At 39.8% G+C, this 24,472-nt stretch overlaps 1 protein-coding gene across 2 annotated transcripts; it reads left to right on the forward strand.

Annotated features, from left to right (window-relative positions):
- The first annotated feature begins 296 nt into the window (after nt 1-296).
- Nucleotides 297-14,063, forward strand: LOC104829436 (actin, alpha skeletal muscle B-like). 2 transcript variants are annotated; one of them, XM_010563670.1, is made up of 8 exons: nt 297-455; nt 2,026-2,154; nt 6,118-6,228; nt 8,795-8,879; nt 10,118-10,279; nt 10,824-11,015; nt 12,416-12,597; nt 13,798-14,063. In XM_010563670.1, the coding sequence occupies exons 1-8, from the start codon at nt 327-329 to the stop codon at nt 13,939-13,941; spliced, it is 1,134 nt and encodes a 377-aa protein (XP_010561972.1). In that variant the 5' UTR covers nt 297-326; the 3' UTR covers nt 13,942-14,063. The 2 variants fall into 2 exon arrangements, with proteins under 2 accessions (XP_010561972.1, XP_010561973.1); XM_010563671.1 differs by lacking the exon at nt 2,026-2,154 and having other exon boundaries at nt 327-455; nt 13,798-13,941.
- Nucleotides 14,064-24,472: the final 10,409 nt, after the last annotated feature.

Raw genomic sequence — 24,472 nt, forward strand, 5'->3', positions numbered from 1 at the left:
CCCACGGTCCTGAGGTCTATTAACAGAACATCACAGGACTCCTTGAGGCTACAGCAGAGCAGATTTCCCTTTTGGAAACCAAGGCTGAATGTCTTGATTAATTTGCTTCGGTAAAACCTATTCAAGCTGAAATTTGTGGATACTTAACATGCTTTGCAAGAAGATCAGGGCTTTAGCATAGACTTTGCTGTTTAGGTTTATTCTTTTCCAAAATTATTCTTTTTACAGTAGTTTGCTCTCTAAATGATGGAGAGTTGCTTCTGCCCTATTCTCTTCCATCTGCTCCCCTCCAAATTACTGTTTTGCAGCCAAAATTGTGAGGCACTATGTGCGATGACGATGAAACCACTGCCCTTGTATGTGACAACGGTTCTGGGCTTTGCAAAGCTGGGTTTGCAGGAGATGATGCTCCAAGAGCTGTATTTCCATCCATCGTCGGACGTCCTCGACATCAGGTCAGCTGGTACCAAAATGGAAGCGTTGTCTGGTTTGGGTGGTTGTTTTGGGTTGGGTTTTTTTTCTTGTTTTTTGTTTTTTGAGACTTTAGACATGGCAGTGATAAAGCATCGGATTTATTCAGGCAAAACTCCCATCGGCCTTTGTAGTTTAGCTTGTTAAGAGCTGAAGGTTGGAGCTGCACGTCTTTAATACTATAAGGTAAACTTACTGATCCTTTGGAAAAGGTGTTTTTCAGCCATAAAATGTTGACTATAAAACAACATGAGTGTTTTAATGGTATGAAGGCGTCTTAATGGAAAAAAACACAACCAACTTGCTGAATTAATTAATACTTCCTGTATTAATACAAAGAAAAAAGCTAGGCAGAACATTTGGTGCATGAGAAACCAAATGAATAATAGTGATAAGTTCTTACTGTTCCGTTAAGCAATAGTATGGCCCAATAAACTTCCAAAAAAGGTCTCTAGCACATCACTTTATCAACTTAAACAGGACTGGAAAGGATGAATGTGGCTTTTCTTGACCTTGGAAAGGGTCTTTCTGCTGAATTAGTTTTCTAACAGTTCGTTTATAAGTACAAGATGCAGATTTTTGTTCATTTTATTCATAGCTGAGTCAGATTTTAGTTTTCTGGGCTGTAAAAACCCTTCCCTGAAGTTCTATGTGGTCTTTTGCTGAGCTAAATAAGCCTGGTTTGACAGGCGTAAAATACTAAGCATTTGAAGGAATGCATTTTGAACACCTCTATGAATTGTTGAATATCAGTTGTTGAAAACATCCATTCTTTAACCTCTCAAATTGTTCACTGTCTTTTGGCTTGTGATTTTGCACAGTTAGGAAGCTCAGCAGCTGTATTATCGAATCCATGGAATTAAAACGTATCCATGAGAAAAATTAAATATTTTTATGCCAGTTGATGAATAATATCGTACCTTGGATGTTGTTACTTTGAGGCAATCACGATAGGTTTCCTAATGCAAACATGATAAACTTAGGAAAACCATTATTTAATAAGTGAGTTTTCTTTTAGAAAATCTGTCTGTTTTATATAAATTAATGGGTTTTTTTTCAAATCTATATATTTCAAAACCATTTCACTTCCAGCAAGGGGGAATAATGTCAGTTTAAAGATGGTAGTGGAACTGCCTAGACACAAAGGGCAGCCGAATATATAAAATCTAGGGACCCCCAAAGAGATTATATCTTTCTCGCCTATAATTCCTCCCCTTTATTGCTTTGTGTAATGACAAAGGACCCGTCCCTTGTGGAGAACCATGAGTTTGCGGATGCCTGCCTTGGCTGGGCTCCTGCGTGGGCATTAGTTGCACTGAGTGTGAGATACCTTCTTTTTTGAAGCTGCCTTGTTCTTCCTGGTGGGTTTGTAGAGGGAGTTAGTGCAGAGCAGGTAGTTACAGATAAATTCACATTTTAGTTCCTTGCATGTTTTGTGGGTACATTCTGGAACGGCAGTAGCGGTATTTCACATGAAGCTTTAACTTAAAAATGAGATTCTGTCTCTAATGGGTGTGATACACTGCACTAATATTAGAGTAATATACTTTGCAGGGTGTTATGGTTGGAATGGGTCAAAAAGACAGCTATGTAGGGGATGAAGCACAAAGTAAAAGAGGGATCCTGACGCTGAAGTATCCCATTGAGCATGGAATCATCACTAACTGGGATGACATGGAAAAGGTGGGTGTTTATTTTTAATGTAATTTTGTCGAGGCATCGTCTTATTCAAGACATACGATTTGCCATTAACCTTCTTGCAAATGAAAGGGAAAATCCTTGAAGAATTTGTAATTGCAGTATAGGTAAAGGGATAGTACAATATGCTAGTACAGGAGTTGATCAGGTCTTGGCTGACTATTCTTTGAAAAAGTAAATGCTTATTACTCATCAGATTTGGCAGTATGTTACAAAAGTATTTTATGTTCTATACATACTCTTTTCAGTCTTGAAGTTCATACCAAGGCAGAACTTTGACAATGATAGAAAGTAGTTAAAGTGAAAAAAAAAAAATACAGGTCGTGATTCATCAGAGGTGAGTTGGAGAAGTATTAAAGACACATTACTGAAGTTGGGAACTAAAACTGAGGTGGAGGGGTGATTCTCCCTCCTGAGTACTTGCCTACATGAACAACATGATGGGTGATGCCCACATCTCATATTGCATATGACATCTCACTGTTAATTAAAGAGGAAAAGACAGATTGGGGCTTCCTGTCCCTATACTAATTCTTTGAGAGTGGGATTTTTTTTTTTTTCCTGAAGCATATTTTTCTGTTGCCAATTCCAGTTAGCTTTTTACATCTGGATGGCAAGAAGGTGTCTTTATTCCCTGTCAAGCCCGACTTTCTTGGCATGCAATCAGTGCGATGACCTCTTTGTGAAATGCCCCCTTAAGGATGTCCCAGACCAGGCACAAGCGACGGGCTGTGCTCATGGGAGAACCTGGACAGGCAAGAGGAGTCCTAAGGGCTCTCTCACTCTGCTAAATATCTCTGATATCCCATATGTCCTGGTGTCTTCAGGAAGCATCCGAGTCTGTTACGGGGGAATATTGTACGTCTTCTTTAAAGACAAGATTGCAATTCAGTCCCTTGTCATCTCCAGGTGGAATGGTATGGGAAGGAAACTCCACAAGCAAATGTTTCTAGTAATGTTTTCCTGTGGAAAAATGCCACTGAAAAGAAGACACGGGGTCGGTGGTGGTCTGTACTCACGTTTGCTGAGATGAAGTGTATACAACTGTAATACATATATCTAAAGTCAATTATTGTGTTATATTCATGAACACAAGTTGATAAACACCGACTGTTCCAGATGAACAGACCAAAATTGATATAGGAGCAATGGGAGTTCCTCAGTTCCTATTTGGAAATAAATTGCCCACCTATTCCTCTAGATGGAAGCATAGTATTTGCATTTCATTATTGCACTGCTTTTTGGGAGGACACCTTGCTTGTTTCTGCAGAGTAGAAAGTCTACCTCATGCATCCCATTATGTTGTTCTTCCTGATAATTTTCCTGCTGTCTGCATTCAGCAAGAAATTATATTTCCTGTAGGAAAAAAAAAAAAAAAATTAGAGGTGACTATTTTATGTTCTTCCCTCAGCGATTGGTCCCTGCATCTGGAAACTGTCCTGTGTATAACACATACTGGTATGTGTTCTTCCTCTGGGAAATGCTGGATGCTAGAGCAGACTATCAAAAATGTAGGTAGGAAAAGGAATTAGAGGAGGTAAAAAAGGTGGCGTGTGTAGTGTAAACTCACGGCTAGATTAATTGGGTTTAGGCTGTAATGTGGGAGAGGCTTCAGGCAGTGCTGTAATTCAAATAACAGTCAGATACTCTATGAGTTCTTGTAGTTTGAACTTTTCTTCTCTTTGTCACTTAACTGGATGAAGGAATTACCTGTGAAAGTGGGACCCTAGCCCAAACTTACTTGCTAACTTTTGTGTTATTGCAAATAAGAAAAAAAAATGTAGGGTTTGTTTTCTTTTTTTATATATAGGGGCTTCCCTGTTGCAATCATATGATTACATGCATATCTCAACTTCCTCTGAAGCTCTGACACACACACACACACTCACACTCTCTTCTGGCTGTGAGAATTCCTGAAATGCAATTCCTAAAGTTTTGATGCTAAGGGAATATCTTTTGTATATATATACATATTTTTCCTCCACAAGATTTTTTTAAACCAGTTGAATGATTTTGATCCGAACGACAAATTTCTTTCCAATGCTTGGAATTAATACTACTAAAAGCATCACAGTGTAGAAGAAACAGAATTACAGGGTATCATGCCAAAAATGGGACAAAGGCATAATAGTGCAGCGCCCAACCATCCACACGTTACAAAAAGAGGGGGGTCACCAAAAAATGAGGATGCTGCAGGACGCGCAGACACTCGTGTGAATCAGGAGGAGAACGTGTAGGCGATGAAATGAAGCATTCTTCTTCTCCTGTGCTTCAATTCACAATATTCAAATGGGGACTGCTCTGTTTTCCGCTGGATAATAATACAGGGCATTGTACATCACTGTTAATTTGTTCACAGCAACTGAGCTGACAACGTATGGGAGGGAAAGCGTTGGGATGGAGCGTTTTCTGGCTCTGGTGACTACATAAATGTTTAATATTAAGTGTTGGAATAATTCTTCCTCGGTAATTTCTCTTTGCTATTGTGCTTGCTGCTTACGTTTAATTCTCACGACCTATAAAATCCAGCACTGAACTATCTTTGTTTCTTGTAGAATTCCATTATTCATTAACATTATGGCTATCATTAGATCAAATCTAATGGGCTGTACAGTGCCTAATCCTGCCTGGTTTTGAGAAAAAACCTGCAAACTGCCCGAGGTTTAGCCACGGTCCTGCTTTATGTGTCCAGGTTTGTCCCTCACTGCTGAAATTGCCAGTACTTTGTAAATTATCTAAGCACTGAGGTTTCCTTCTCTTCCCTTATCTTTCCCATCTGAAATGGCAGTCTTTTTCTTCTTATATCTGATTTATATATTTTTTTAAACTTTTGGATGATTACTTTCTGTTTTATTCAACTTGTCTCTGTATTTGTGTACTAAACCTTCAAATGAAAGATGGCCCAGCATCCCAAGCCCCAGTTCTGGAAACATCTGATTTATTTTTTTTTTTTTTTTTAGGGGACTGAGACAGTATTTAAGGTTTGTTTTTTAGGGCTGATAATTTTCTTAATGAATAATTCCAGCTCTAGACAGCTGTTGATTTTGTAGATGCTTCAAATTTAGAGATCTTTTTTCCACTTAAGTTAATTTTGGAGCATAATAATACTGGTTTCTAGGATGTTAATCAAATACACTTACCCATAAAACTATCCTGATGTTTTGTGCTCAGAAATAAGCTTGTTGGGTCAGGCAAAGCTGAGCTAAAAAGAGGGAAAAAAAGAAATAAGGGTAGGAAAGATTTAAACGAGAAGATAAATATTTTGTCGGGTTACTGAACAATCTGTCTTGGAGCTGAAAAAAAATCTCTTCAGTTCCTCATAGCCATAGTCCTCAGACAATCAAAGCCAGCATCGTTTGATACAGGTAGCACCTTCCAACATGAAAAACATGCTACAATACTTTACAGACTGTGACTAAGACATATAGTTACTCAATAGTAAGTGAGAATTCGATTCAGGATTTCCTGGATGAAATATCTGTGGCATAAAGGGCCTTTCGCTTCTGTGGAAATCATTAGATTTCTAAAGAGCATCTTGGCGATGACTTGCAACTGGATCGGTCTCCAAGCAGCTTGAAGTGGAGAAGTCTTTCCAGGTCTAAGAGTCGAGTTCTTGGCTCAGCTTCTGTATCGGAGCGCTGCGGGTGGGAACTAAGCAGTGCCCCTGTTTAGAGAGGGTGGTCTACTCTCTGCTTACGGAATTCTAACTGCAAGGACTCTGTTGTGTAGGTTATATTCTGGTGTTACGTACAGTAGAAACCCAATGGGTTTGGTTCTAATTTGGAGTTGAATTTGGCAGATTTGCTCTTGCATGCCTTCTGCCTATTTTAACATGTCTGTGTAAAAAGAATAAATCACTTGGACTGTATTTGAAAAGCTTTCTGTGTGGTTCTGTGGACAGAAGAAATGATTTTCAGATCACTTTTCTGAAGCAATTTTCATTTTTAGATTTGGCATCATTCTTTCTACAACGAACTCCGGGTTGCGCCGGAGGAACACCCCGTCCTGCTGACCGAGGCCCCCTTGAATCCGAAGGCCAACCGTGAAAAAATGACTCAGGTAATCATCTGAATGTTGTGCTGAGGATCATTTCTGCACAGAAGCAGCTAAAAATATAAATAGTCCTGGTATTCGACTTTCTTAATCTGGGAGATAATGCCTTAGGGTTAGTGTGGGTTAGCATGCTGGCTAAGCTGTGGTGAGAGAGCAAAAGTTTCTGCTGCTCACAGAGTACCAGTTCTCTGGATGGCCCTAAAATGTTTCATACTTGTGTGTGGCAGTGAGATAGATGGAATTAGCCTCTTAAAAGCTTGAAGTAATTTTCTTTGTTGGCAAGACTGTGTGTGTGCTCAGTTCTGGAAGTGGGAAGCTGGAGGCTAAGGTGGCTTCTGATGCTGAGTTTTGGTGTGTAGATGATGTCAACCCAGGATTCACGTAATTTTTTGGATGTATCAATACACTGATGTATTTAAATCTGAAGTTTGCAAGCACTGTAACAGGGGTCGTGTACCAGCTGGATCACACTTCTGTGTGAGTTTTGGATCGATGATGCCTTTCATGTGCCTACCGCTGGCCACCAAGAGTGCTCGACTTTCAGTGGCCCAACTCCTCAGCTCCTGCCGTACCAGCGCCTGCTTTCTACCCTGAAGACTTTATCAACACTTTTGCATTGGACAAAATGCTAGTTATTGTATCAGAATTGCATTTTGGGGGTAAGATTTGAACAAAGATGTTTGAAGGCTATCATGCAGATGACTTTGTGGAGCTCCCAACTGGACCACCTCTTCAGGGATCAGGGGAAAAGTGTTCAAAAGCTGGAGTCTTTGTGCTGGCTTGGGAAAGTGGGTTGTCCGAAGCATTCAAACTTAAATGATGCTTTGCTAAACATTTTTGCCCATGACATAGCCAGTCTGATTTAGCAAACGCAGATCAGAACCAAAAGTTGACCTCTGCAGTTTGTGTATTGTAGAGCAGCCTTCCAGCCAAAAGTCCATGTTATAAATTTAGCTGGTGATGTAACCAGAAGTAAGTGTGATTTAAATACAGATATAGGTATAAAATCACCTGGGAAAATTAGATGTGGCTCTGCACTTCTTTTTGTGCCCACTTTTGGCATATATTTAATAAGAAGATTATGCATCAATTTAGCAACAGTGTAAATAAACTGATTAAGTAGTGAGCTTGACAGCATGCATTACTGGGAGATAATACAACTGGGAGATAATAAACCATAAGAAAAGCCTAGTTTGTGTAACAACCAGGAGTGTGGTTCATACAGTAGACATGTCTAGGACTGTTTCTCTGTCATTATACTGTAATGATAAATCCTGTTTTCAAGATTGTTTAAAGGCTTATTGTTTATTACTGATTGCATTACATTCATTACACTAATTAACTATGAAATATCAGTAATTTGTGTATTCTTTAATGGAAAGCATACTTTTCATTAAAAGTAGACTTCATTGGCAAAGGTATTAGTTTATGAAATCCCAAGTTTAAGTTTAACCCCCTGATGTCTGGCTCTGACGGGGAGAAATGGCAATGGTTGAGTCACCATCCCTGGAGGTATTTAAAAGATGTGCAGATGTGGCGCTTAGGGACATGGTTTAGTGGTGGACTTGGCAGTGTTAGATTTACGGTTGGACCTGATGATCTTAAGGGTCTTTTCCAACTTAAATGATTCTACGATTCTATGAAACGTGGTCACCACTAGTGATGGGGTAGCACTGCCCAGAGTAGGCGGCATTGATTTAGGAAAGGTTGAAGTGCGTAGGGTTGTCCAGGGTGCGTTAGTTCACTGTGTACCCTTAATGGGTTTTCTTAATGGAGCTCCAGTGGAAGTCCAGTTGGAAACAAATCTTATTCCATCTGCTTGGATAAAATTGCAGTGTATCTGACAGAGGAGATGGAGAGAGCTGGAGCTTGTTAGAGTAGAGGAGGTGGGGGATGAGACAAGAGAATATGGCTAAGGTCACTATAAAAAGAAAAGATAAATTGTTGTGTTTGCTGGGGGGGGATGGAGCAGAATGAGGTGTAATGGGTTTAAACTAGACCCAAGTGAGGTTTTAGCTAGACACTGAGAAAACCTTGATAATAATAGTAAATATAGTGTATCACTAGATTTGTTTGCCAGAAGAATCTTTGGATGCTGCAGCAGAGGAATTTCTGAGACAGAACCAAAGCTGTGTCAGGAGAGGCTGAATATTCTGTGAGATGGGAATAGACAGATTATTCTTTGTGGCTTTTTCCAGCTGTGTCTTCTATAAATCTTTTATACGTTTGTGTATATATGTATAAACCTTAGATAGCTGCATTGTTGCAGTCCTGCCATCAAGGTAAAAAAGTTATCCCAAGGTGTCATCTTCATTTAATATTATCAGTAAAAATCTGACCTAGTCTGAGGTTAATGGTAAGATACCCACTAACTTCGGTGATTTTTTTTGTTTTGTTTTTGTATTAAATGAAATTCTAAAGAAAACATAGCGTGCTGTTCACAGAAGAACCACAGCTCAGGAGGGGACTGAGGAGTAGTAACTGTCAGTATTCATTAAAAAAAAAAAAAATTACTGTCTCTTCAGATACTCTTAAGTGTAGATCCTAAAGGTTTTCAAATTCTTCATTCCAGATTATGTTTGAGACATTCAATGTACCAGCCATGTACGTAGCAATTCAGGCAGTGCTGTCTCTATATGCATCTGGAAGAACGACTGGTGAGTCTTTCTGGGAGTTGTATTTTCCACCTGTCCTTCTCTCATGGATGTATATGCACGTACGCACAGATAGACGGTCATTATGATGCACCAGCTGTGTATTAAGAAGAACTGATAGCCATAGGGAGACTTAATACTTCCCACCATGCTGTGCAACTGCCTCTGTTTTCAACTTCGTGGCAGGTATGGCTATAGATTTATGACTTTCTGCTTCAAAACCTCAAGTGACTACAGCTCAACTATATGAACAGATGAAAGATGATAGAGTTTTATACTGCTCTTAATTGCCCAGCATAGAGAAAAGGCTGTATCTTAACGAGATTGCTCCAAACCCACAGTTCCTTCTTACTTCAGACCTACCTGTATTGTTAAGCTCCATTCCCAGTAGGAAAAGAAAAATTAAAAAATTCAGTAGCTAAATGAAAATATTTCATTTAGATGTTGAATTTCAATCACCTAGTGATGTCTGCTGTTAAGCGATCATTAGAATTAGCATGGTGGTCTCTTCTTATTGCCATTTAGAGTCTGATCAAGCATTGAGACGATAAATTACTTCTTAGCAACCCTTGAGTCTTCATATACTTTGAAAAAATTAAAATACCATCTGTCTTTGTAGTCTGATGCCACAATAAAATTTTGTATAAAAGATCACCAGCTTACAAGAATTATGATAGTCATAAATACTTCGTTTATGTTTAAAATTCAACTATTTGTATGCATGTTTGGTATCAGAAATGCTTTATTCATTTTGAGTGGAAAACATGTACTTCATTTCCTATCCAAGAATATAAGTAACATGGCTGTGCACAGATAAACCACTGTTATATTTTCCCTAATGGAGTGGTTTATTTTAATGGCAGATTCAAATATTTAATTTTATAGACAGATTTTTATTTACAGTTTGTACATTATATCATGCCTGTAAAGTGCTAGGGGTCAGCTGAAATGAAAGCCTTTGCATCCATATAAGATCATTATTGCCAGCATCCATTCAGCAAGAACAATACAATCAAATTGCTGAATGTTACACGTCTTTTTTCCCCAAACGCAGTTGCTGCTTAGTTTGTGCTAACGACTTCGTCTCATGTGAGCAGCTCTTTAGTTACAGAAATGGCAGAAGCAATTGCCATGTGAGCATCTTTTATTTGTTGCTGCACGTTCCACTTGAGAATGTGGAGTATGTGGAGACGCCGTATGAGTGGGAAATAACCAGCTTCTCCTTTTCTCTCACTTTCCAGGAATAGTTTTGGATTCTGGGGACGGTGTCACACACAACGTGCCTATCTATGAGGGCTACGCCTTGCCTCATGCAATCATGAGACTCGATCTGGCAGGCAGAGACCTGACTGACTATCTCATGAAAATTCTTACAGAGAGAGGCTACTCTTTTGTCACCACTGGTAATGAGCTGTGATTTGGATGCGCTTTGCATACGTTTGCTCAATTAGTTGTCGTCTTAGCGTGTACCTGCTGATGATGCATCAAAATCCCTATCGCTAGGTTGGCCTGGGAAAAACAGTTCATGTTAGCTAGTGGGGTTCTCCTGACTTTGGCTTTCAGCATGTATGTTGAGCATCAAGGATGAGGATGCCACCTCACTAAGAAATCCTAAGTCACTGACAAATATAACTGGTTATTGGGTTTGATCGTACCTCTTCCAGACGAAGGAACAAAGTTACTAGCTGGTAATGGATGAACCTCAAGGTTTTGTGACCTACACATGTAAACATGAATCTTTACAGTATTCTGTAGCACAATATATATTTTATTTGCTGATGAGGGGAATCTGGTAATGCAAAGGGAAAGTAATGTTGTTGAGACAACAGAAAGGTCAGAATCCACCGACCCACATGACCATCGTGAACTCAGGGAAATGTGCATGAGAAAGCCTGTGTCCTGGCTGTCATACTGTACGTCAAATAAAAACTTGTTGTCTGTCTGCAGCGGAACGGGAGATTGTGAGAGACATCAAGGAGAAGCTTTGTTATGTGGCTTTGGATTTTGAAAACGAAATGGCAACTGCTGCTTCCTCCTCCTCTCTTGAAAAGAGCTATGAGCTTCCTGATGGACAGGTCATCACCATTGGAAACGAACGGTTCCGATGCCCAGAAACTCTCTTCCAGCCATCCTTCATAGGTGGGACAGGACTTTTCTTCCTAGGGACTTGACAGAGAATGAAAAGAAGGATTTCTTAGAAAGTATAGACAACCTTCAGCTGTAGGAACTGAGGTATTTATTCTCAAATGTCCTCAGAAACAGGCAGCTTCTGCTGACTTAATCAGCTCTTTAGAAGGTATGAACCCTGCTGCTACAGCTGCTGGACAAAAAGACGCCTGTCAGTTTAGAAATACCTGAATCCTAAGATGATTTCAACCTCTTGTAAATGCAGTAGAGTTTCTAAGGTGATGTTTTAAAGTACTGTCAGAAGATCATGCTTTTTATCTTGACTGGCTGATATATAACTGCACAGTGCTGCTTATGTGGGGCTTTTTATCTAGGTGCTGCTTCTGTTTATCATTTTATTATATTAATCTGTAATTTAATCATACAAAATCAAACCCTATGTTATTTTCCAGTAGTTTTATCTGTAGTGTTAAAATTCTCATTCCATCCGGTGGATGACTGGCACTTTATGTGGTAACTCATACTGCCCTCACAGATTTCCTACGTTCCACTTGAATTCCACTCTTGAGGACTGAGCAAAATAGCTGCAGGCAGTTTGGCACGATTCCCATTAAACTAAATGGTGAAGCTAGCTACGTTTGCATATAGAAAGGAAACTATTCCAGCATTAATATAGCTCCAAGTTCTGTATTTGAACATCAGCAGGAGAAATTCTCTTTAGTAGATAGAGGGGTTTGGCTGCTAGAAGTGTGTCAGGGATCAGAGTCGGTGCTCAGCAATGGTCGGTATCAGAAATATAGCAATGGAAATCAGGATTTCCTGGATCACAGATCTGTGTCAAAATGTGCATGTTAGGCTAGTTAAAAAGTCTAGTACTTAAAGTTCAAACTGTATTCCCAGTGCTGTATCTGGTCTGTTCCTTTTCTTTAGCAAAAAATAGTACCATAAGTTAAGTTTACTGTATTGGCATTCAAATTAAACCAACAGCTCAAAAGCAAGATTGCTCACTGACATAACACGGGGCTTCTACTTCTAGCTAACAGCATCATAAAAGATTATAAAAATGGCAAAGTATTGCAGTAATGCCTCATTTAAGATTTTTCCTTAAATAATGTTTGGGGGGGGGGTGTTTTACTTGAGGAAATAAAAAACACGTTATGAAATCATAATGGGGGTCTTTCTTCCTCACAAGTGTATTTTGCTTGTATAATTATTGTGCTGAGATGACAAAGAAGATGGGGAGTATGTCCTGCCTGTCTCCTTCCTCTCCTAAGCATCACATAGCTTTTTTTTTTTTTTTTCCTGGAGTTTTAAGGGAGACAGCTTGGACTAGTGAGCCTTCCTTTCATTTTAACAGTAATAAAAAGAAGGGAACAAAGGGAAATGACATGTTGAAATTTCTTTCCACTCAGGGATGGAATCTGCAGGTATCCATGAAACCACTTACAACAGTATTATGAAATGCGATATCGACATCCGTAAGGATCTCTATGCTAATAACGTCCTCTCTGGAGGAACCACGATGTATCCTGGGATTGGCGATCGTATGCAGAAAGAGATTACAGCTTTGGCTCCAAGTACTATGAAGATTAAGGTACTTTTGAACACCTGCACTTACAAAAGAAGCTCTTGTTGGAAAGTTAGATCTTATAAACGAATAAAAATGTTCATGAGAGAATGCCCAGGTCTTGCATCCCAAGTCCTGATGTTAGGAAAGCCTTGCATTTGAGCCTGCTTAATTAATACTTCTTTTCCTCCTACCAGCCAAAGCAGAATTAAAAGAGGGATTTGAGAGGTACTGGAATAAAAATGGTGCTGAAGCCATGGGAGTTGATGAGGTCATTTTGAGAAAATGTGAAACAACAGTTAAGTAAGAGAGCCCTGTGGGATTTGCGGTGAAATAGGGCTATGAGGGAGAAAAGGGCCACTTGAAAGGTACCACAGAACAGCAAGAGAGGTAGGGATGAACCTAGAGAAGGTGGAGCTGTAAATACTAAAGGGGGCATGAACAACGTGAGAAGATACTGGGAATAATACAGGCATCAAGGCTTCGCTGTCAGTGAAAGTCGTTAGTGAAAAGGGTAGAAGAATAAATCCAAAATCCAAGCAGCGTGCAAAGCCTGCAGCTTGTTAGCTGTTTGAAAGGAGCCTTTCGGCTTGGCCTCAAGACATCTAGTGAAACAGAAAAGCCCTTTTTATCAGGCAGCGGACGGCATGCTGAAGGGGCATGACACGGAGTGGCAGGAATGGAAACAGGAGCATCAGAAGCAGGGGTACATCCAGTGTATTTTAACAATTCAGTGGCTAAGGGGGGAATCGGCAGGTCTTCTAGCTCTATGTCTAGCGCTTAGCTAGATACACAATGCCAGTGTATCTCAATGTTTATTGTTTGGGTTTTTTTATAAAAGATTTCCTTTATCCTTTAAAAAAAAAAATGCTCAGACCATTCTGTGCAGTGTTGTCCCAGTGGTCTTTATTAACCTAATGTGATTGTAAATATTTTAAAATTTGAGTTTTCTTGCATATATGTCTATAATTTTTCGGTAGCTGTGTTACGGGCCATCTGCAGACATCTCATGGGCTGCCATATTTGCTCACAGTAACGTTATAGCATCTCTATTGACTTGAGGTGGAAGACAAGATACGGCAGCTTTTCTACCTCTTGGGTGCTTTACTTCACTGGACTTGTGCTCCTATGGTGGAAAGACTTTCACCTAGTTGTTTCATCCAAAGAGATGGTTGCTGTGTTATCTGCTTGTCACTTTATTTACAACAGATTGCACTTCTCTTCTAGATGATTGCACCACCAGAACGCAAATACTCTGTCTGGATTGGGGGTTCAATACTGGCATCTCTGTCCACTTTTCAGCAAATGTGGATCAGTAAAGACGAATATGAGGAAGCTGGCCCCTCTATTGTACATCGCAAGTGCTTTTGAGTACTTCCATCACATGCTGTCAGTGATAAATAGTGCTGTTTCTCTACACATCACCTGCCCTCATTCACTTCTGAGGGTGGCTTGGCTTTCTTCCACATGTTAAAAAACCACACTGTATGGATGTCATACGAATTAGCAAATTATTTCTGATTTTTGATGCTAAAATGAGACTAACATTTCAGTGATGGGTGTTTTCCAAGATTAATAACAGTAGTTACACCATACATTTTTATAGACCTCCCTCCCCCCTGCATTTGTAAGTGTTGCACTGCTCTCCAGGAGGTGACACGCAACGCTGCTCTGTGTTGGTCTCTGCTAATCGATGGTAAGTCTGAAGTATGCACAGAAGTGCTTCTTTCAAACTCAAACATAATGCAAGATTTAGGTACCAGAGAAGACTTATTTTATGTGGTTAAGTGGTACACAGGATTCTTCTAAGGGGGTTTATTTTGCTGAGGATGCAGCAGATTTGTGTGGGTACTGATGCGCGTATGGGTACCAATTCTTTCAGTAGAGCTGGTATGGATGTCTTCCCTTGTTACTGCAATTGTTTGGCAGGATACCTTTGTCTCCCTGTGACCACCGCTCCCCATCAATAAGGAGCCTCAACAAGCTACAGTACTTCTGAACTTACATGTACCAGGTTAATTTATTGGATGTATTATTGATTTCTTCATCTCCCTTCCTAAGGAGTTAACTGATGTTTCATTTACTTTTGCTATATATGTGCTATGCTAAGCTAAGCTAATGATTACAGAGTAAATAATAACCTTTTGAATATGTTATTGAAATGCTCTGGGTTTAATGGATCAATAAAAGTGTAATTATCCATGTAAGGCTGCTGTGGCTTACATTAATTTCATAGTGACTAGTTTATCTGTTAAAGATAGAATAATAATTACTAATTTATATTTTAATTTTATTATGAAAAAGGTTTCATTCCCTCTGAGTTTTCTAGCTAAGCAACTTTTAAATGAAAATACAATTGTTTCACAGTTTCTATTTAAAAAAAAAACAACCTTCCTGGATGACAGATTTTTCGTAATGTTCTGTATGAAGATTAGAGTCAGCTATGAAGATTTTACTGTTTCAGATACCAGGAAAGTGTGTTCTATATGTTTCTGGATGCCATAGACTTTGAGTTGATGTGATGTCAGCCTTGATGTGCACTTCATGATTTAAATCAAACCTGTCAAGTTCTTGCCAGTAAACACAATACCCCCTTTCCAAAGATGGGGGAAAAATATGAGTTGGATTTACGGACTTCTGAAAATGCATCTAGGCAACGTTTTAAAGAATCTTCTTACTACTGCAAGTTCCAACTCAGGGTGAGCTCATTTCCTTATCCAAATGATCTCTTAATGGTAAAAGCTGAAAGACCTATAAGGGAAGGATTTTTCAAAGGTCTGCTGTAGCTAGCACTGCCAAATAAGTAAAAGAGATTGATCTTACCTTCATTCCCATTTTTGAACAGCAGTCAGTTCAAATTGCCAATATCCATGTCTTTTCAAGCAAATGTAAATCATTGCAAATTTCTCAGCCTCTGAATGAATTTTACTTTATTATCTTGGTCTCAGCTTTATATGATTGCTTGCTGCTTAAGTTGATGATAAATCACCTTACGTATTAGGAATAGTACTGTTAACTGGCCATGTTGCCTGCCTGAGAAACATAACTTACATTTTAATCTTGACCTCTTGTAGGTGTGATGTTCAAGAGTGTAAACCTAGGTACTTGGATCTCTGGAACTGAGTTACATTTGCAGTCCCCGGTAGTATCAAAGCAAAACTCCATTCAGTTTGCTAATAACCTACTTGTCCTTGTTTCAATACTAAAAATGAAGTATCATCTTTAGATTTTTTTTTTTTTCATATATATATCCTTTCAGTATATACTTACAGCTTGTTAATCAGGAAAAAAAAGAAAATGTTTAAAAACGTGGTTTTTTTGTAAGTGGCAAGGGAGGTACACATTTATGGCATTTGCATACAACTGAAAGAGTTCTTTGGGCTTTTTTTCTTCCCTCCCTTCCCCAGGTCTCCTTCTGTCGTTGTCCACAACAAAATTCTCTTCAGTCCTTGGTTGGCATCTCTAGCTCCTGGCACAGCTGGGGCTGAGATGTGAGCTCTCAATGGTTAGAATATGAATCCTCATCCCGCAGCTGACTTCTTTTTCAGCGTGGAAGAGCATGATTATGCTCTGAATACCCCCCTAACAATCTGCATGTGGAATCTTATTCAAAATTAACATGCATTTTGAAAATAGCATTAATTATGTGCTAAGAGCAAATACAGATAAAAATAAGTAAAACTATTAAGCTGTTTGTGTGATTTGGCAAACCTCTGCTTCTCTGAGAGGAAATTGCCTTAGCCACCGTGCGAGTCCTGCTTTTCTATCTGTGGTTGTACAGAGCAGTATAACGGTTGGAACCGAGAGTAGGGAATACCCATAGCCAAGAAAATAGTTCACAGTTCTCTCCAAACACTCACCTGGTGTTCCCAACTACTCCTTGGTTACCGTTTCACTTAAAGATTATCTTTAAACCCATGGAGGTGTTAATGTTTATACTCAATCATACCCGTGCATGCCTTACTTTATAATCTTACGTGGAAAACCACTATGGCTAACGATAAGTATCCTAAATTTGAAGAGCTTCTACGGGTAGTATCTGTGTAATACCACCAGGGCCAACCATTCAGAAGTCATCTCGTTCTGGAGAATGGCTTTGCGTTTCAGTTTTTCTAATTTAGTAGGTTTTACTTGCTTAATATTCACTCAGGTTTTCTTCCCTACAGCCATACAGGCTATAAATATCTTCTTTAAAAAACAAACAGACCAAATTTCTCTCAGCTTTAGAAGTTAGGACTCAGAAGACACCTCCCCACCAAACTAATGTATGTTGAGGTTCATGATAAATCACAGCTTTACCATATCATATCAAGTAGACCCCATGGGCAGAAGTAGTCCAGAAATAGTCCACTTGATAAAGAAGAAAGATCGTCTTCTGCAATGAGACTTTTAGGTAAGAGCTATGTGTACTTTTAATAGATTTTATTGTTTCTGTAAATAACATCAGCTTGTGGATGAGACACTCCAAAGGCAGAATGCTTATCTTCTCAGAAATGTAAGACAGCAAATCAAAGGCTACAAATAAGTCTTTGCATGGCTGTGTGCGATCTGCTTTATTTGGTCCATGACGGTGATTCAATCACATTTTTCGGAAGAGCAGGTAGACTAATACCAAGTGAATTTGCATCACTATTTTACTTGACAGTGAGTGTATCAAGATCATCTAACTAGAAGTTACCTTAAATCATTAAAATATTTGTGTATTCAGAGCAGAAAGTAAAAGCTACTGTTATAAACTGTCAAGGTGAAAGGAAATTCAACAGCTTGCTCCGTAATGGCCAGCAGCATGTTGTATCCTCACTACACACAAACTGATACGATGCAAAGGAAGCACGTTGCATTGGTCAGAGTTGGTGGCTGTCTTGGAAATAGCATCTTGCAATGGAAATGCTAATGGTAATGACTGTTCTATACCAGTTTTTTTAGTTATGAAGAAGTAAACTGTTGTGCATCAAAAGTGTGCCTTTTGCTGCTGGCCAAAGCCGGCCGGTGGGGTGCATAAGGTAAAGGGCAGGGACCTGCTCCTGTTCCCAATTGTGCATTCATGTGCAACGAGAGAAGTGGAAAATACATTTGGCGCATTTGAAGGGTCGTAGTGGACAGTGTTCAATGTTTCTGATTCCATTCCCAGTGCACTTTTCTTGTTAATAGAAATATAAAAGACCACTGAGGTCATCCAGGCTGTCTTCCAGCTCAGGCAAGCTTGTTTGCTCACCGGACACTTGATTGCTAAGGGACACATGTCTGACTGCAATGAACGTCAAGGTGAGGGCAAGGTTTGGGTCCCAATTCATCGACTGGCAATTGCTGTAACTCTTCCTCTGTTTTGCTTGCATCAGTTTTAGGTACAGATCTTGATTTCTGTTGCAAATTTACAGCAAGAGAATTTGGGGAGAGGTGCTGAGTCATTGACTGTAGTAAGTGCGACGGCATGACCGAGTCTTCGTCGCATCGTGGGTGGGGACCAGTTTGCAAAGCGTGTGGTGAAAACCACCCAAATTACGTATCGCTTTTTAACTGGGGATTTCAGAAAAGTGCAGTCCTGAGAGAAAGAAGACAAGAATCGTAATGCAGCAACAGCAAGCAATGAAAATTGCAAGCTTTGACATGAATTAAATTTGCAAAGGCGGAAGCCATGCCCAACAACATGACAAGCTAATATGGAGGAGAATGAGATTAATGGGTTGAAATAATTCTTTCCTGTTTAAGGTTAACCTCAGGCAAGAATGAGTGTGTTGGTGTAATGTCTTGTTGAATTTTAATATGGAAATGTCTCCTGGCATGTATTCCAAACAGCCTACAAATAATGATATTGATCTGACCTTCAATTAATGTGAGACGCCCTCTGCAAAAATCAGATCTCAGTTTGAATGGCAAACACCTTTAATATTCTGAGGAGAGTGGATCATTTACACGTCTCAGTTTGAGACTATAAATCACCAGGATTATGGCTTTTTTTTATTGTCATTTTAATGCAGGCTTGCTTTCCCTGGAGCAAAGGACCAAAAGTGTGGTGTATCATTAAAAAATCACAGCAAAGATGTCAGTAGGTACAGACAACAAACAGTGTATTTGTACAAAAGGGAGTTCTTTGAAATCCATTCCTGGTCTCTCTGTTGCCACATTTTTCAGGTATCTGCTGTCTTTTTGGCAATGGACTAGAATGATCACTCACCATCTTTAGCCTTTACACAATCCGTGGGTATCTTTCCCCTTTCAGTTTGCACAGAGCGTCCTTTCTAATGGCCAGCCTTTGCCTCCCTTTCTCCTCAATGTGGTATTCCATATCTCATCCTACAATAAGGGATTACGAGGCATTTGCACTCCCAGCTCATTGCTACCAAGACTACCTAGCAAGCTGAGCAGTCTTGATGCAGCCATATGGTTTTTAAATTAAAAAAAAAAAAAAAAAGCAATTTGTGTTTTTGTTTGATTGTGATGATGATAAAAATTTAACAAGGAGACCTACACACCTTCCTGTCTTACCTGTTCTTGAAGTCTTTATATCACCTTTATATCACCAGAGTCTCAGTTCTCACACTTTTGTAAGTACAGTAACAGCTGGGAGTACTTCTGTGGCTGTCCACCTGTATTTTAGGGAATACCTTAACTCAAGTGGGCATCAGTCCACTTTTCTTACAGATATTTTTTTTTTTTTTTTAACAGCAGTCTTTTTCCATCTCGGATGTTAGCAAATAAGCTTTCTTAGCCATGAAGTAATTAATACACTGTTTCACTGAAGCTAATGCTGATATTGAGCAGTTTTCTACAGAACTGTTCATGATCTGGGTGTGAATTTTGCAGGTTTACTCTCTTAATTGATTTCCTATCTGGCCTAGAGAAAATTATGTTCTTACAGGACTTCAAAGCCTCTAATTAAACCAGAGAAGAATTTCAGCCAGTCATAGCCTCTGCTGGTCTGTAAAATACCCAAGTTGAAAAATCAACTTGACCAGTTGGACCCCATGATTTGACAATACTACTCATAGAGCTGGTGGCGACCTTATGCCTTAAGAACCATCCTTCTCTGGCAGTTTGACCTTGGAAGCATCACTTCTATTTAATTAAAAAAAAAAAAAAAAAAAAGTTAAGGTGGGCTCCAGTCTGCCTAAACTTGCCTGGTTGGTGCTACTCCAGACGATGATCCTGTCTGCCCACATTCTGCTGTTGCTTAGTCTTACCTGTGTTATTGGATGAATCTACCTCTGCTCAAAGGTGGAGAAGTTGGATGAATGGGGTAGAGTTTACCATACTTTCAAGGTGAAAAAGCATTAAATAAGTGCTGACATCTCAGCTTGGATTTTTTTTTTTGGTAAGATTTTTCTTTTACAACAAAATATCAAAAATCCTCTTCTGATTTCTTATTTAGACTTATGGTACATAGCAGTTCAAGGGGATGTACAGAGTTTGTCTTGAGAAAATATCACTATTCTGGGCCTTTTCCTACTCCCACTCCAGTTGCTGAATATTTTGCTGTTGTCCTTGGTAAGCAAGAGAAGATGTGATTCTCTGAAAAATGTGTGATTCTCTGAATATGTGCAATTCCCTGTGTAGCTAAGGGCTGTTAGGGCTTGTGAGGAAGATTTCCTTACGGTAGCTCTTTCACTCTGGTAGTCTGGTAAAGAGCATTTTGCACTGGAGGTTGCACACTAAATCAGTTGTTTGGCTCTCACACAGAGTTGCTGAATTAACATGATGTGACCCAGAGATGCAAAGGGATTTCTTTCATTAACGGTGCCGGGATGCTTAGGAGAACACAAGATGTGTTTCCTAGACAACAGCCGATGTTACTGTGTAACTGGAAGAAAGTACAAAGGCTGAAAAGGGAGTTTATGAAGAGTAGGGATCAATTTAGGAAAAAAATCTGAATAGCAAAATTAAAGTTCTTTTACAAAATGTAAAGCACTTCAAACATAGAGACCTGCTTATAGAGTCTGTGAAACAGCTGTGATGGTCTCAGAAATAAAAAGCCCCACAAAAAAACAGCAAAGAAGTGCAGTTTAATGGAGTTTAAAATACAAGTACATCACCTCCTTAAGTCTGTACATGCTGCAACCTTAAAGTCACAATCCTTATCCACCTTTTTTCCCCAAATAAAACAATCAAGAGTGATAATGCTGATGGAATAAACACAGATGGCATCTTGCACATGATCTCATTCAGCTGAAGTTTTACTTCAGATTCTGTGCAGGATAAATAAACGTCAGCTGAAGTACCATCTCTCCTCTGTTCTGGATGCTCGCGGGAGGAAGACTGATGCCGACTTTTGGTTAATATTTAAGCGGTATTCCTGCAGTGGAATGCTGTGCATCAGCTTGAGAAACCAGCTTGTTATCTAGCCCTGTGGTTCATTTTTGAAAAATAGGTTAGAAGCTTGGATGCATCATTTGTCTGCTTCAGTAGCTAGAAAAGTATAACTTACATTTCCCTCTAGAGAACTATTTTAGGATCCTAAAAGTATATGTTTTTTAGGTTGCAGTTTCACAGACATCCAAGCTGATCTGTTGGCTTGCTGCCATCAGAAAGGCATGGTCTTTTTCTCCCCCCTCATCTCCTACCCTCCCTTTCCTTTTGCCTAGTCTGCGGTGATTTTTTCATGACCTGATTCAGTAACCTGACCAAAAAAAAAAAGGTCCTCTTTTGTTTTGTTTTGACTAGTTAGCTCGTGGATGGGTTAGTGAGTTGAATTGTCTTTTGGATAGTCCTGGCAACCGTCAGGGCTGACACAAAGCTAAGTGAGAGCAAGGGGGAGTTGGCTGCACCTTTCATTGCCAGGATGCTGTTGCATTGCCCTCTTCTTTCATGAAACTGCAGCATCAGTGGAGAGAATTCAGTGTTTGCTGAGAAACGGGAGTTCTTGTCTATGTCCAAAATTCAGTAACACCTCTTTTTTGGACCAGGACCTTGCATCCTATCATTCATCTAAGGATTTTATAACCTTTTATAATTAATTCTTGTGAATTAACTAATAGGACAGGAAAGGGAACTATGGGCCAGTCAGCCTCACCTCAGTCCTTAGGAAGATTATGGAGCAGTTCCTCATGAAAACTGTTTACTGGCACATGAAGAGCAAAAGTTTGAAGAGCTAGCATGGATCTACCAAAAGCAAACCATGCTTGACCATCCTGATTGACTTTTATGATGAAAGAACAGGTTTTGTGGACAAATGGAAAGGAATGAGTGATGTTCACTTTGACTTGAGAAAGGCTTTTGGTACAGTCTTGCGTATTATCTTAGTAGCCAAATTAAGGAGATGTGAATTGGATGGGTGGACTACAAAGTGAGGGAGAAGCTGGTTGAAGGGCAATGGTCCATGATTCAAAGTCTGACTGGCATCTGCTTACTGGTGGTGTTTCTCAAGGATCAGTACTGAGGCTGGTCTTGTTTAACATTTTCTATAATGACCTGGATCACAGAATCATAGAATGGTTTGGGTTGGAAGGGACCTTTAGAGGTCATCTAGTGCAACCCCCCTGCAACGAGCAGGGACATCTTCTACTAGATCAGGTCGCTCAGAGCCCCGTCCGACCTGACCTGGAATGTCTCCAGGGATGGGGCATCCACCACCAATCTGGGCAACCTGCTCCAGCGTTTCATCACCCTCACCTGGATGATGGACCATAAACGCACTCCTCAGCAAATTTCCAAATGATGCCAAATTAGAGGGGTGAGTTGGTGGGCTGGAAGGCAGTGTAACGTTCGGAGAGGGACTATAGATGGGGAGAGGCTGAGGGACCTGCGTTTGTTTAACGTGAAGAGGAGGGAGGGTATCCCGTTGTACTTTTCCTCTGCCAAAAAGGTGAGGATGGGTGGGTAATAGAGAAGAAGGAAACCCTTCTCAGAAGTGCACAGCGACAGGACAAGAAGCAGTGGTCACAGGCTGAAAAAGGGAATTTCCAGTTGGACTGAAGGAGAAAACTTCATCCTGAGCGGGGTTAAGCGCTGGCAGAGGCTGCCTGGAGTGTTAGGGGGATCCTCATCCTTAGAGGTTTGTAAAACTCAGCTGGGCAATGCCATAAGCAACCTGATTTAATTTACAAGTTAGCTCTGCTTCAAGCAGAGGGCTGGACCAAGTGAAATTCAAAGGTCTCTTCCAACCTAATTTTTCTTCATCTGTGATTACTTTGTCTCTTTTACAAATGCAGGGTAATTTTTTCACTTGCCCAAGCTCTTGGAAACAAAATCAGCAAATCTGAAAACAGACCTGAGAACAACTGATAAGAGTTCTGTGTTTTAAACCATGAAACTGGTTCTGTGTGTGTCTCTTTTTCCACACCAGCATCTGGCAGACAATTGTTAAGCCACTACTGTTCCTGCAAAACTTCATCTAACTGGTTATGCTTTCAGTTCTCTTTATCAAAGAGAATTATTGGAGAAATAGTAGTAAACACCTCTGACATTATTGCTTGCTTTTAATTAATATCTTTTTCTCTCTCAAAAGTATTTACTAGGCAAATATCACTGTGAGGCTCACATTGGACAAATATATTGGTAAAGTTTGTTGGAATAAGAGGGTACATAAATGTAGAGCTCTGGGACACTGCAGTTTATTGAGCTGCTTGTTTGATAGGTTTTACTCTCCACTACCTGCCAATGGATGTCACGCTTGCTTATGCAAAAATGGCGTAACTAATGAGCCAAATTTCTATTTCTTCCATTAAAAAAATGTTCTTGCACTAAAACTTTACAATCTCCTCAAAGAAAGCTTTGACTTCAGCAGGACTGCAGCCTGAGGAAAGACAACAAAACTCAATATAGGCTATATATTTAATGAGGATTTATTTTCTGTTTTATGAAACTAGACTGATGGCTTCCTAACAGATGCAAGCAATTCTACTGTGAAGAATGATCATGTTTCTCTGTAAGAGAAGCTTTCTCCCCGGTTTTATCAGCGAACTGTATCTATGCAAGGGAATTCTGTTATAAATATTGCTAAATACATATAGTTCAACCACAGTAGCATTTTAATCATTATTTCATTATCAGAGCAACGCAGCCCTGGCATTTTCTTCTAATTCTTTCCATTACGACTTTACGTATTTTATCTTAGCAAAACACCATGGCCCAGGTATTGCAAGGCAATAAGGTACTGCTGCTGTTAGACTTCTGTGCCCTGGAAAAAGCAGTGTCCTGATTATCACGTGAGTTTGTATTTAAATTGCAAAGCATTTAAAAACGAGCACTAGTTCAAATGGTACTCCACTCAGAAATTGAAGTATACAAAAGTATCTTTTAAAGACAGTTCTGGGTACTGAAGAGATTATTGCCATTCCCCGAGGCACAGAAACCAAGAAATATCTTTGCGTCCCATGCTGCCTGCTGTCACCGTTAAGTGTTTGTTTTTTCCTGGCCAGAATGATGTCTCCAGGAAAGGATTTCTTCCGTGCACGGCAATGGAAGTGGAAGGGAGCACGGATTGTGTTCCCAGAGCCTCCTGCTTTGGCAATGCAGGTAGAGCTTCAAAATCGCGAGTACTGTCATACTAAGATTTCTGACATTTAGCAGGAGAAAGGATGCTAATTTGTACAGCGGTGCGCGGCCAAACTCTGCCACTTTCTGAGGAAAGCATCTGATCTCCTACAGACAGAATCCTTTGTCAGAAGATGCTAGAAAAAACTGTATTATCGGCTGGTACAACAATGGTAGCTGAGGTGAAAAAGCCTTTTCTGTCCTGATAATTAGGTGGGGACTTATCTAGCAGTACAGCCCTACAAAGAGGGGAATTTGGGAAGCTGACTTTGACTGTAGGAGGAACAGAGGAGGACCGTCAGCAACCTGGGCTCAATACGAATTTAAATGAAACGTTTCAAGCCGCAGTAACTGCATTGTAACATAAATGGCTTTTTCTTTTCTATTTCCTTCCCATGCAAGATTTTTCAGGGACTTGAATATGCTTACGTTG

The sequence above is a fragment of the Haliaeetus leucocephalus genome, unplaced genomic scaffold (genome assembly GCF_000737465.1).
Source record: "Haliaeetus leucocephalus isolate CR32 unplaced genomic scaffold, Haliaeetus_leucocephalus-4.0 Scaffold173, whole genome shotgun sequence".
Lineage (NCBI taxonomy): Eukaryota > Metazoa > Chordata > Aves > Accipitriformes > Accipitridae > Haliaeetus > Haliaeetus leucocephalus.

Coding starts and splice junctions, on each gene's coding strand:
- LOC104829436 (XM_010563670.1), top strand. CDS start 327: ATGTGCGATGACGATGAAACCACTGCCCTTGTATGTGACAACGGTTCT. Junction 2,155..6,117: donor ACTGGGATGACATGGAAAAG/GTGGGTGTTTAT, acceptor TTTCATTTTTAG/ATTTGGCATCATTCTTTCTA. Junction 11,016..12,415: donor CTTCCAGCCATCCTTCATAG/GTGGGACAGGAC, acceptor CTTTCCACTCAG/GGATGGAATCTGCAGGTATC.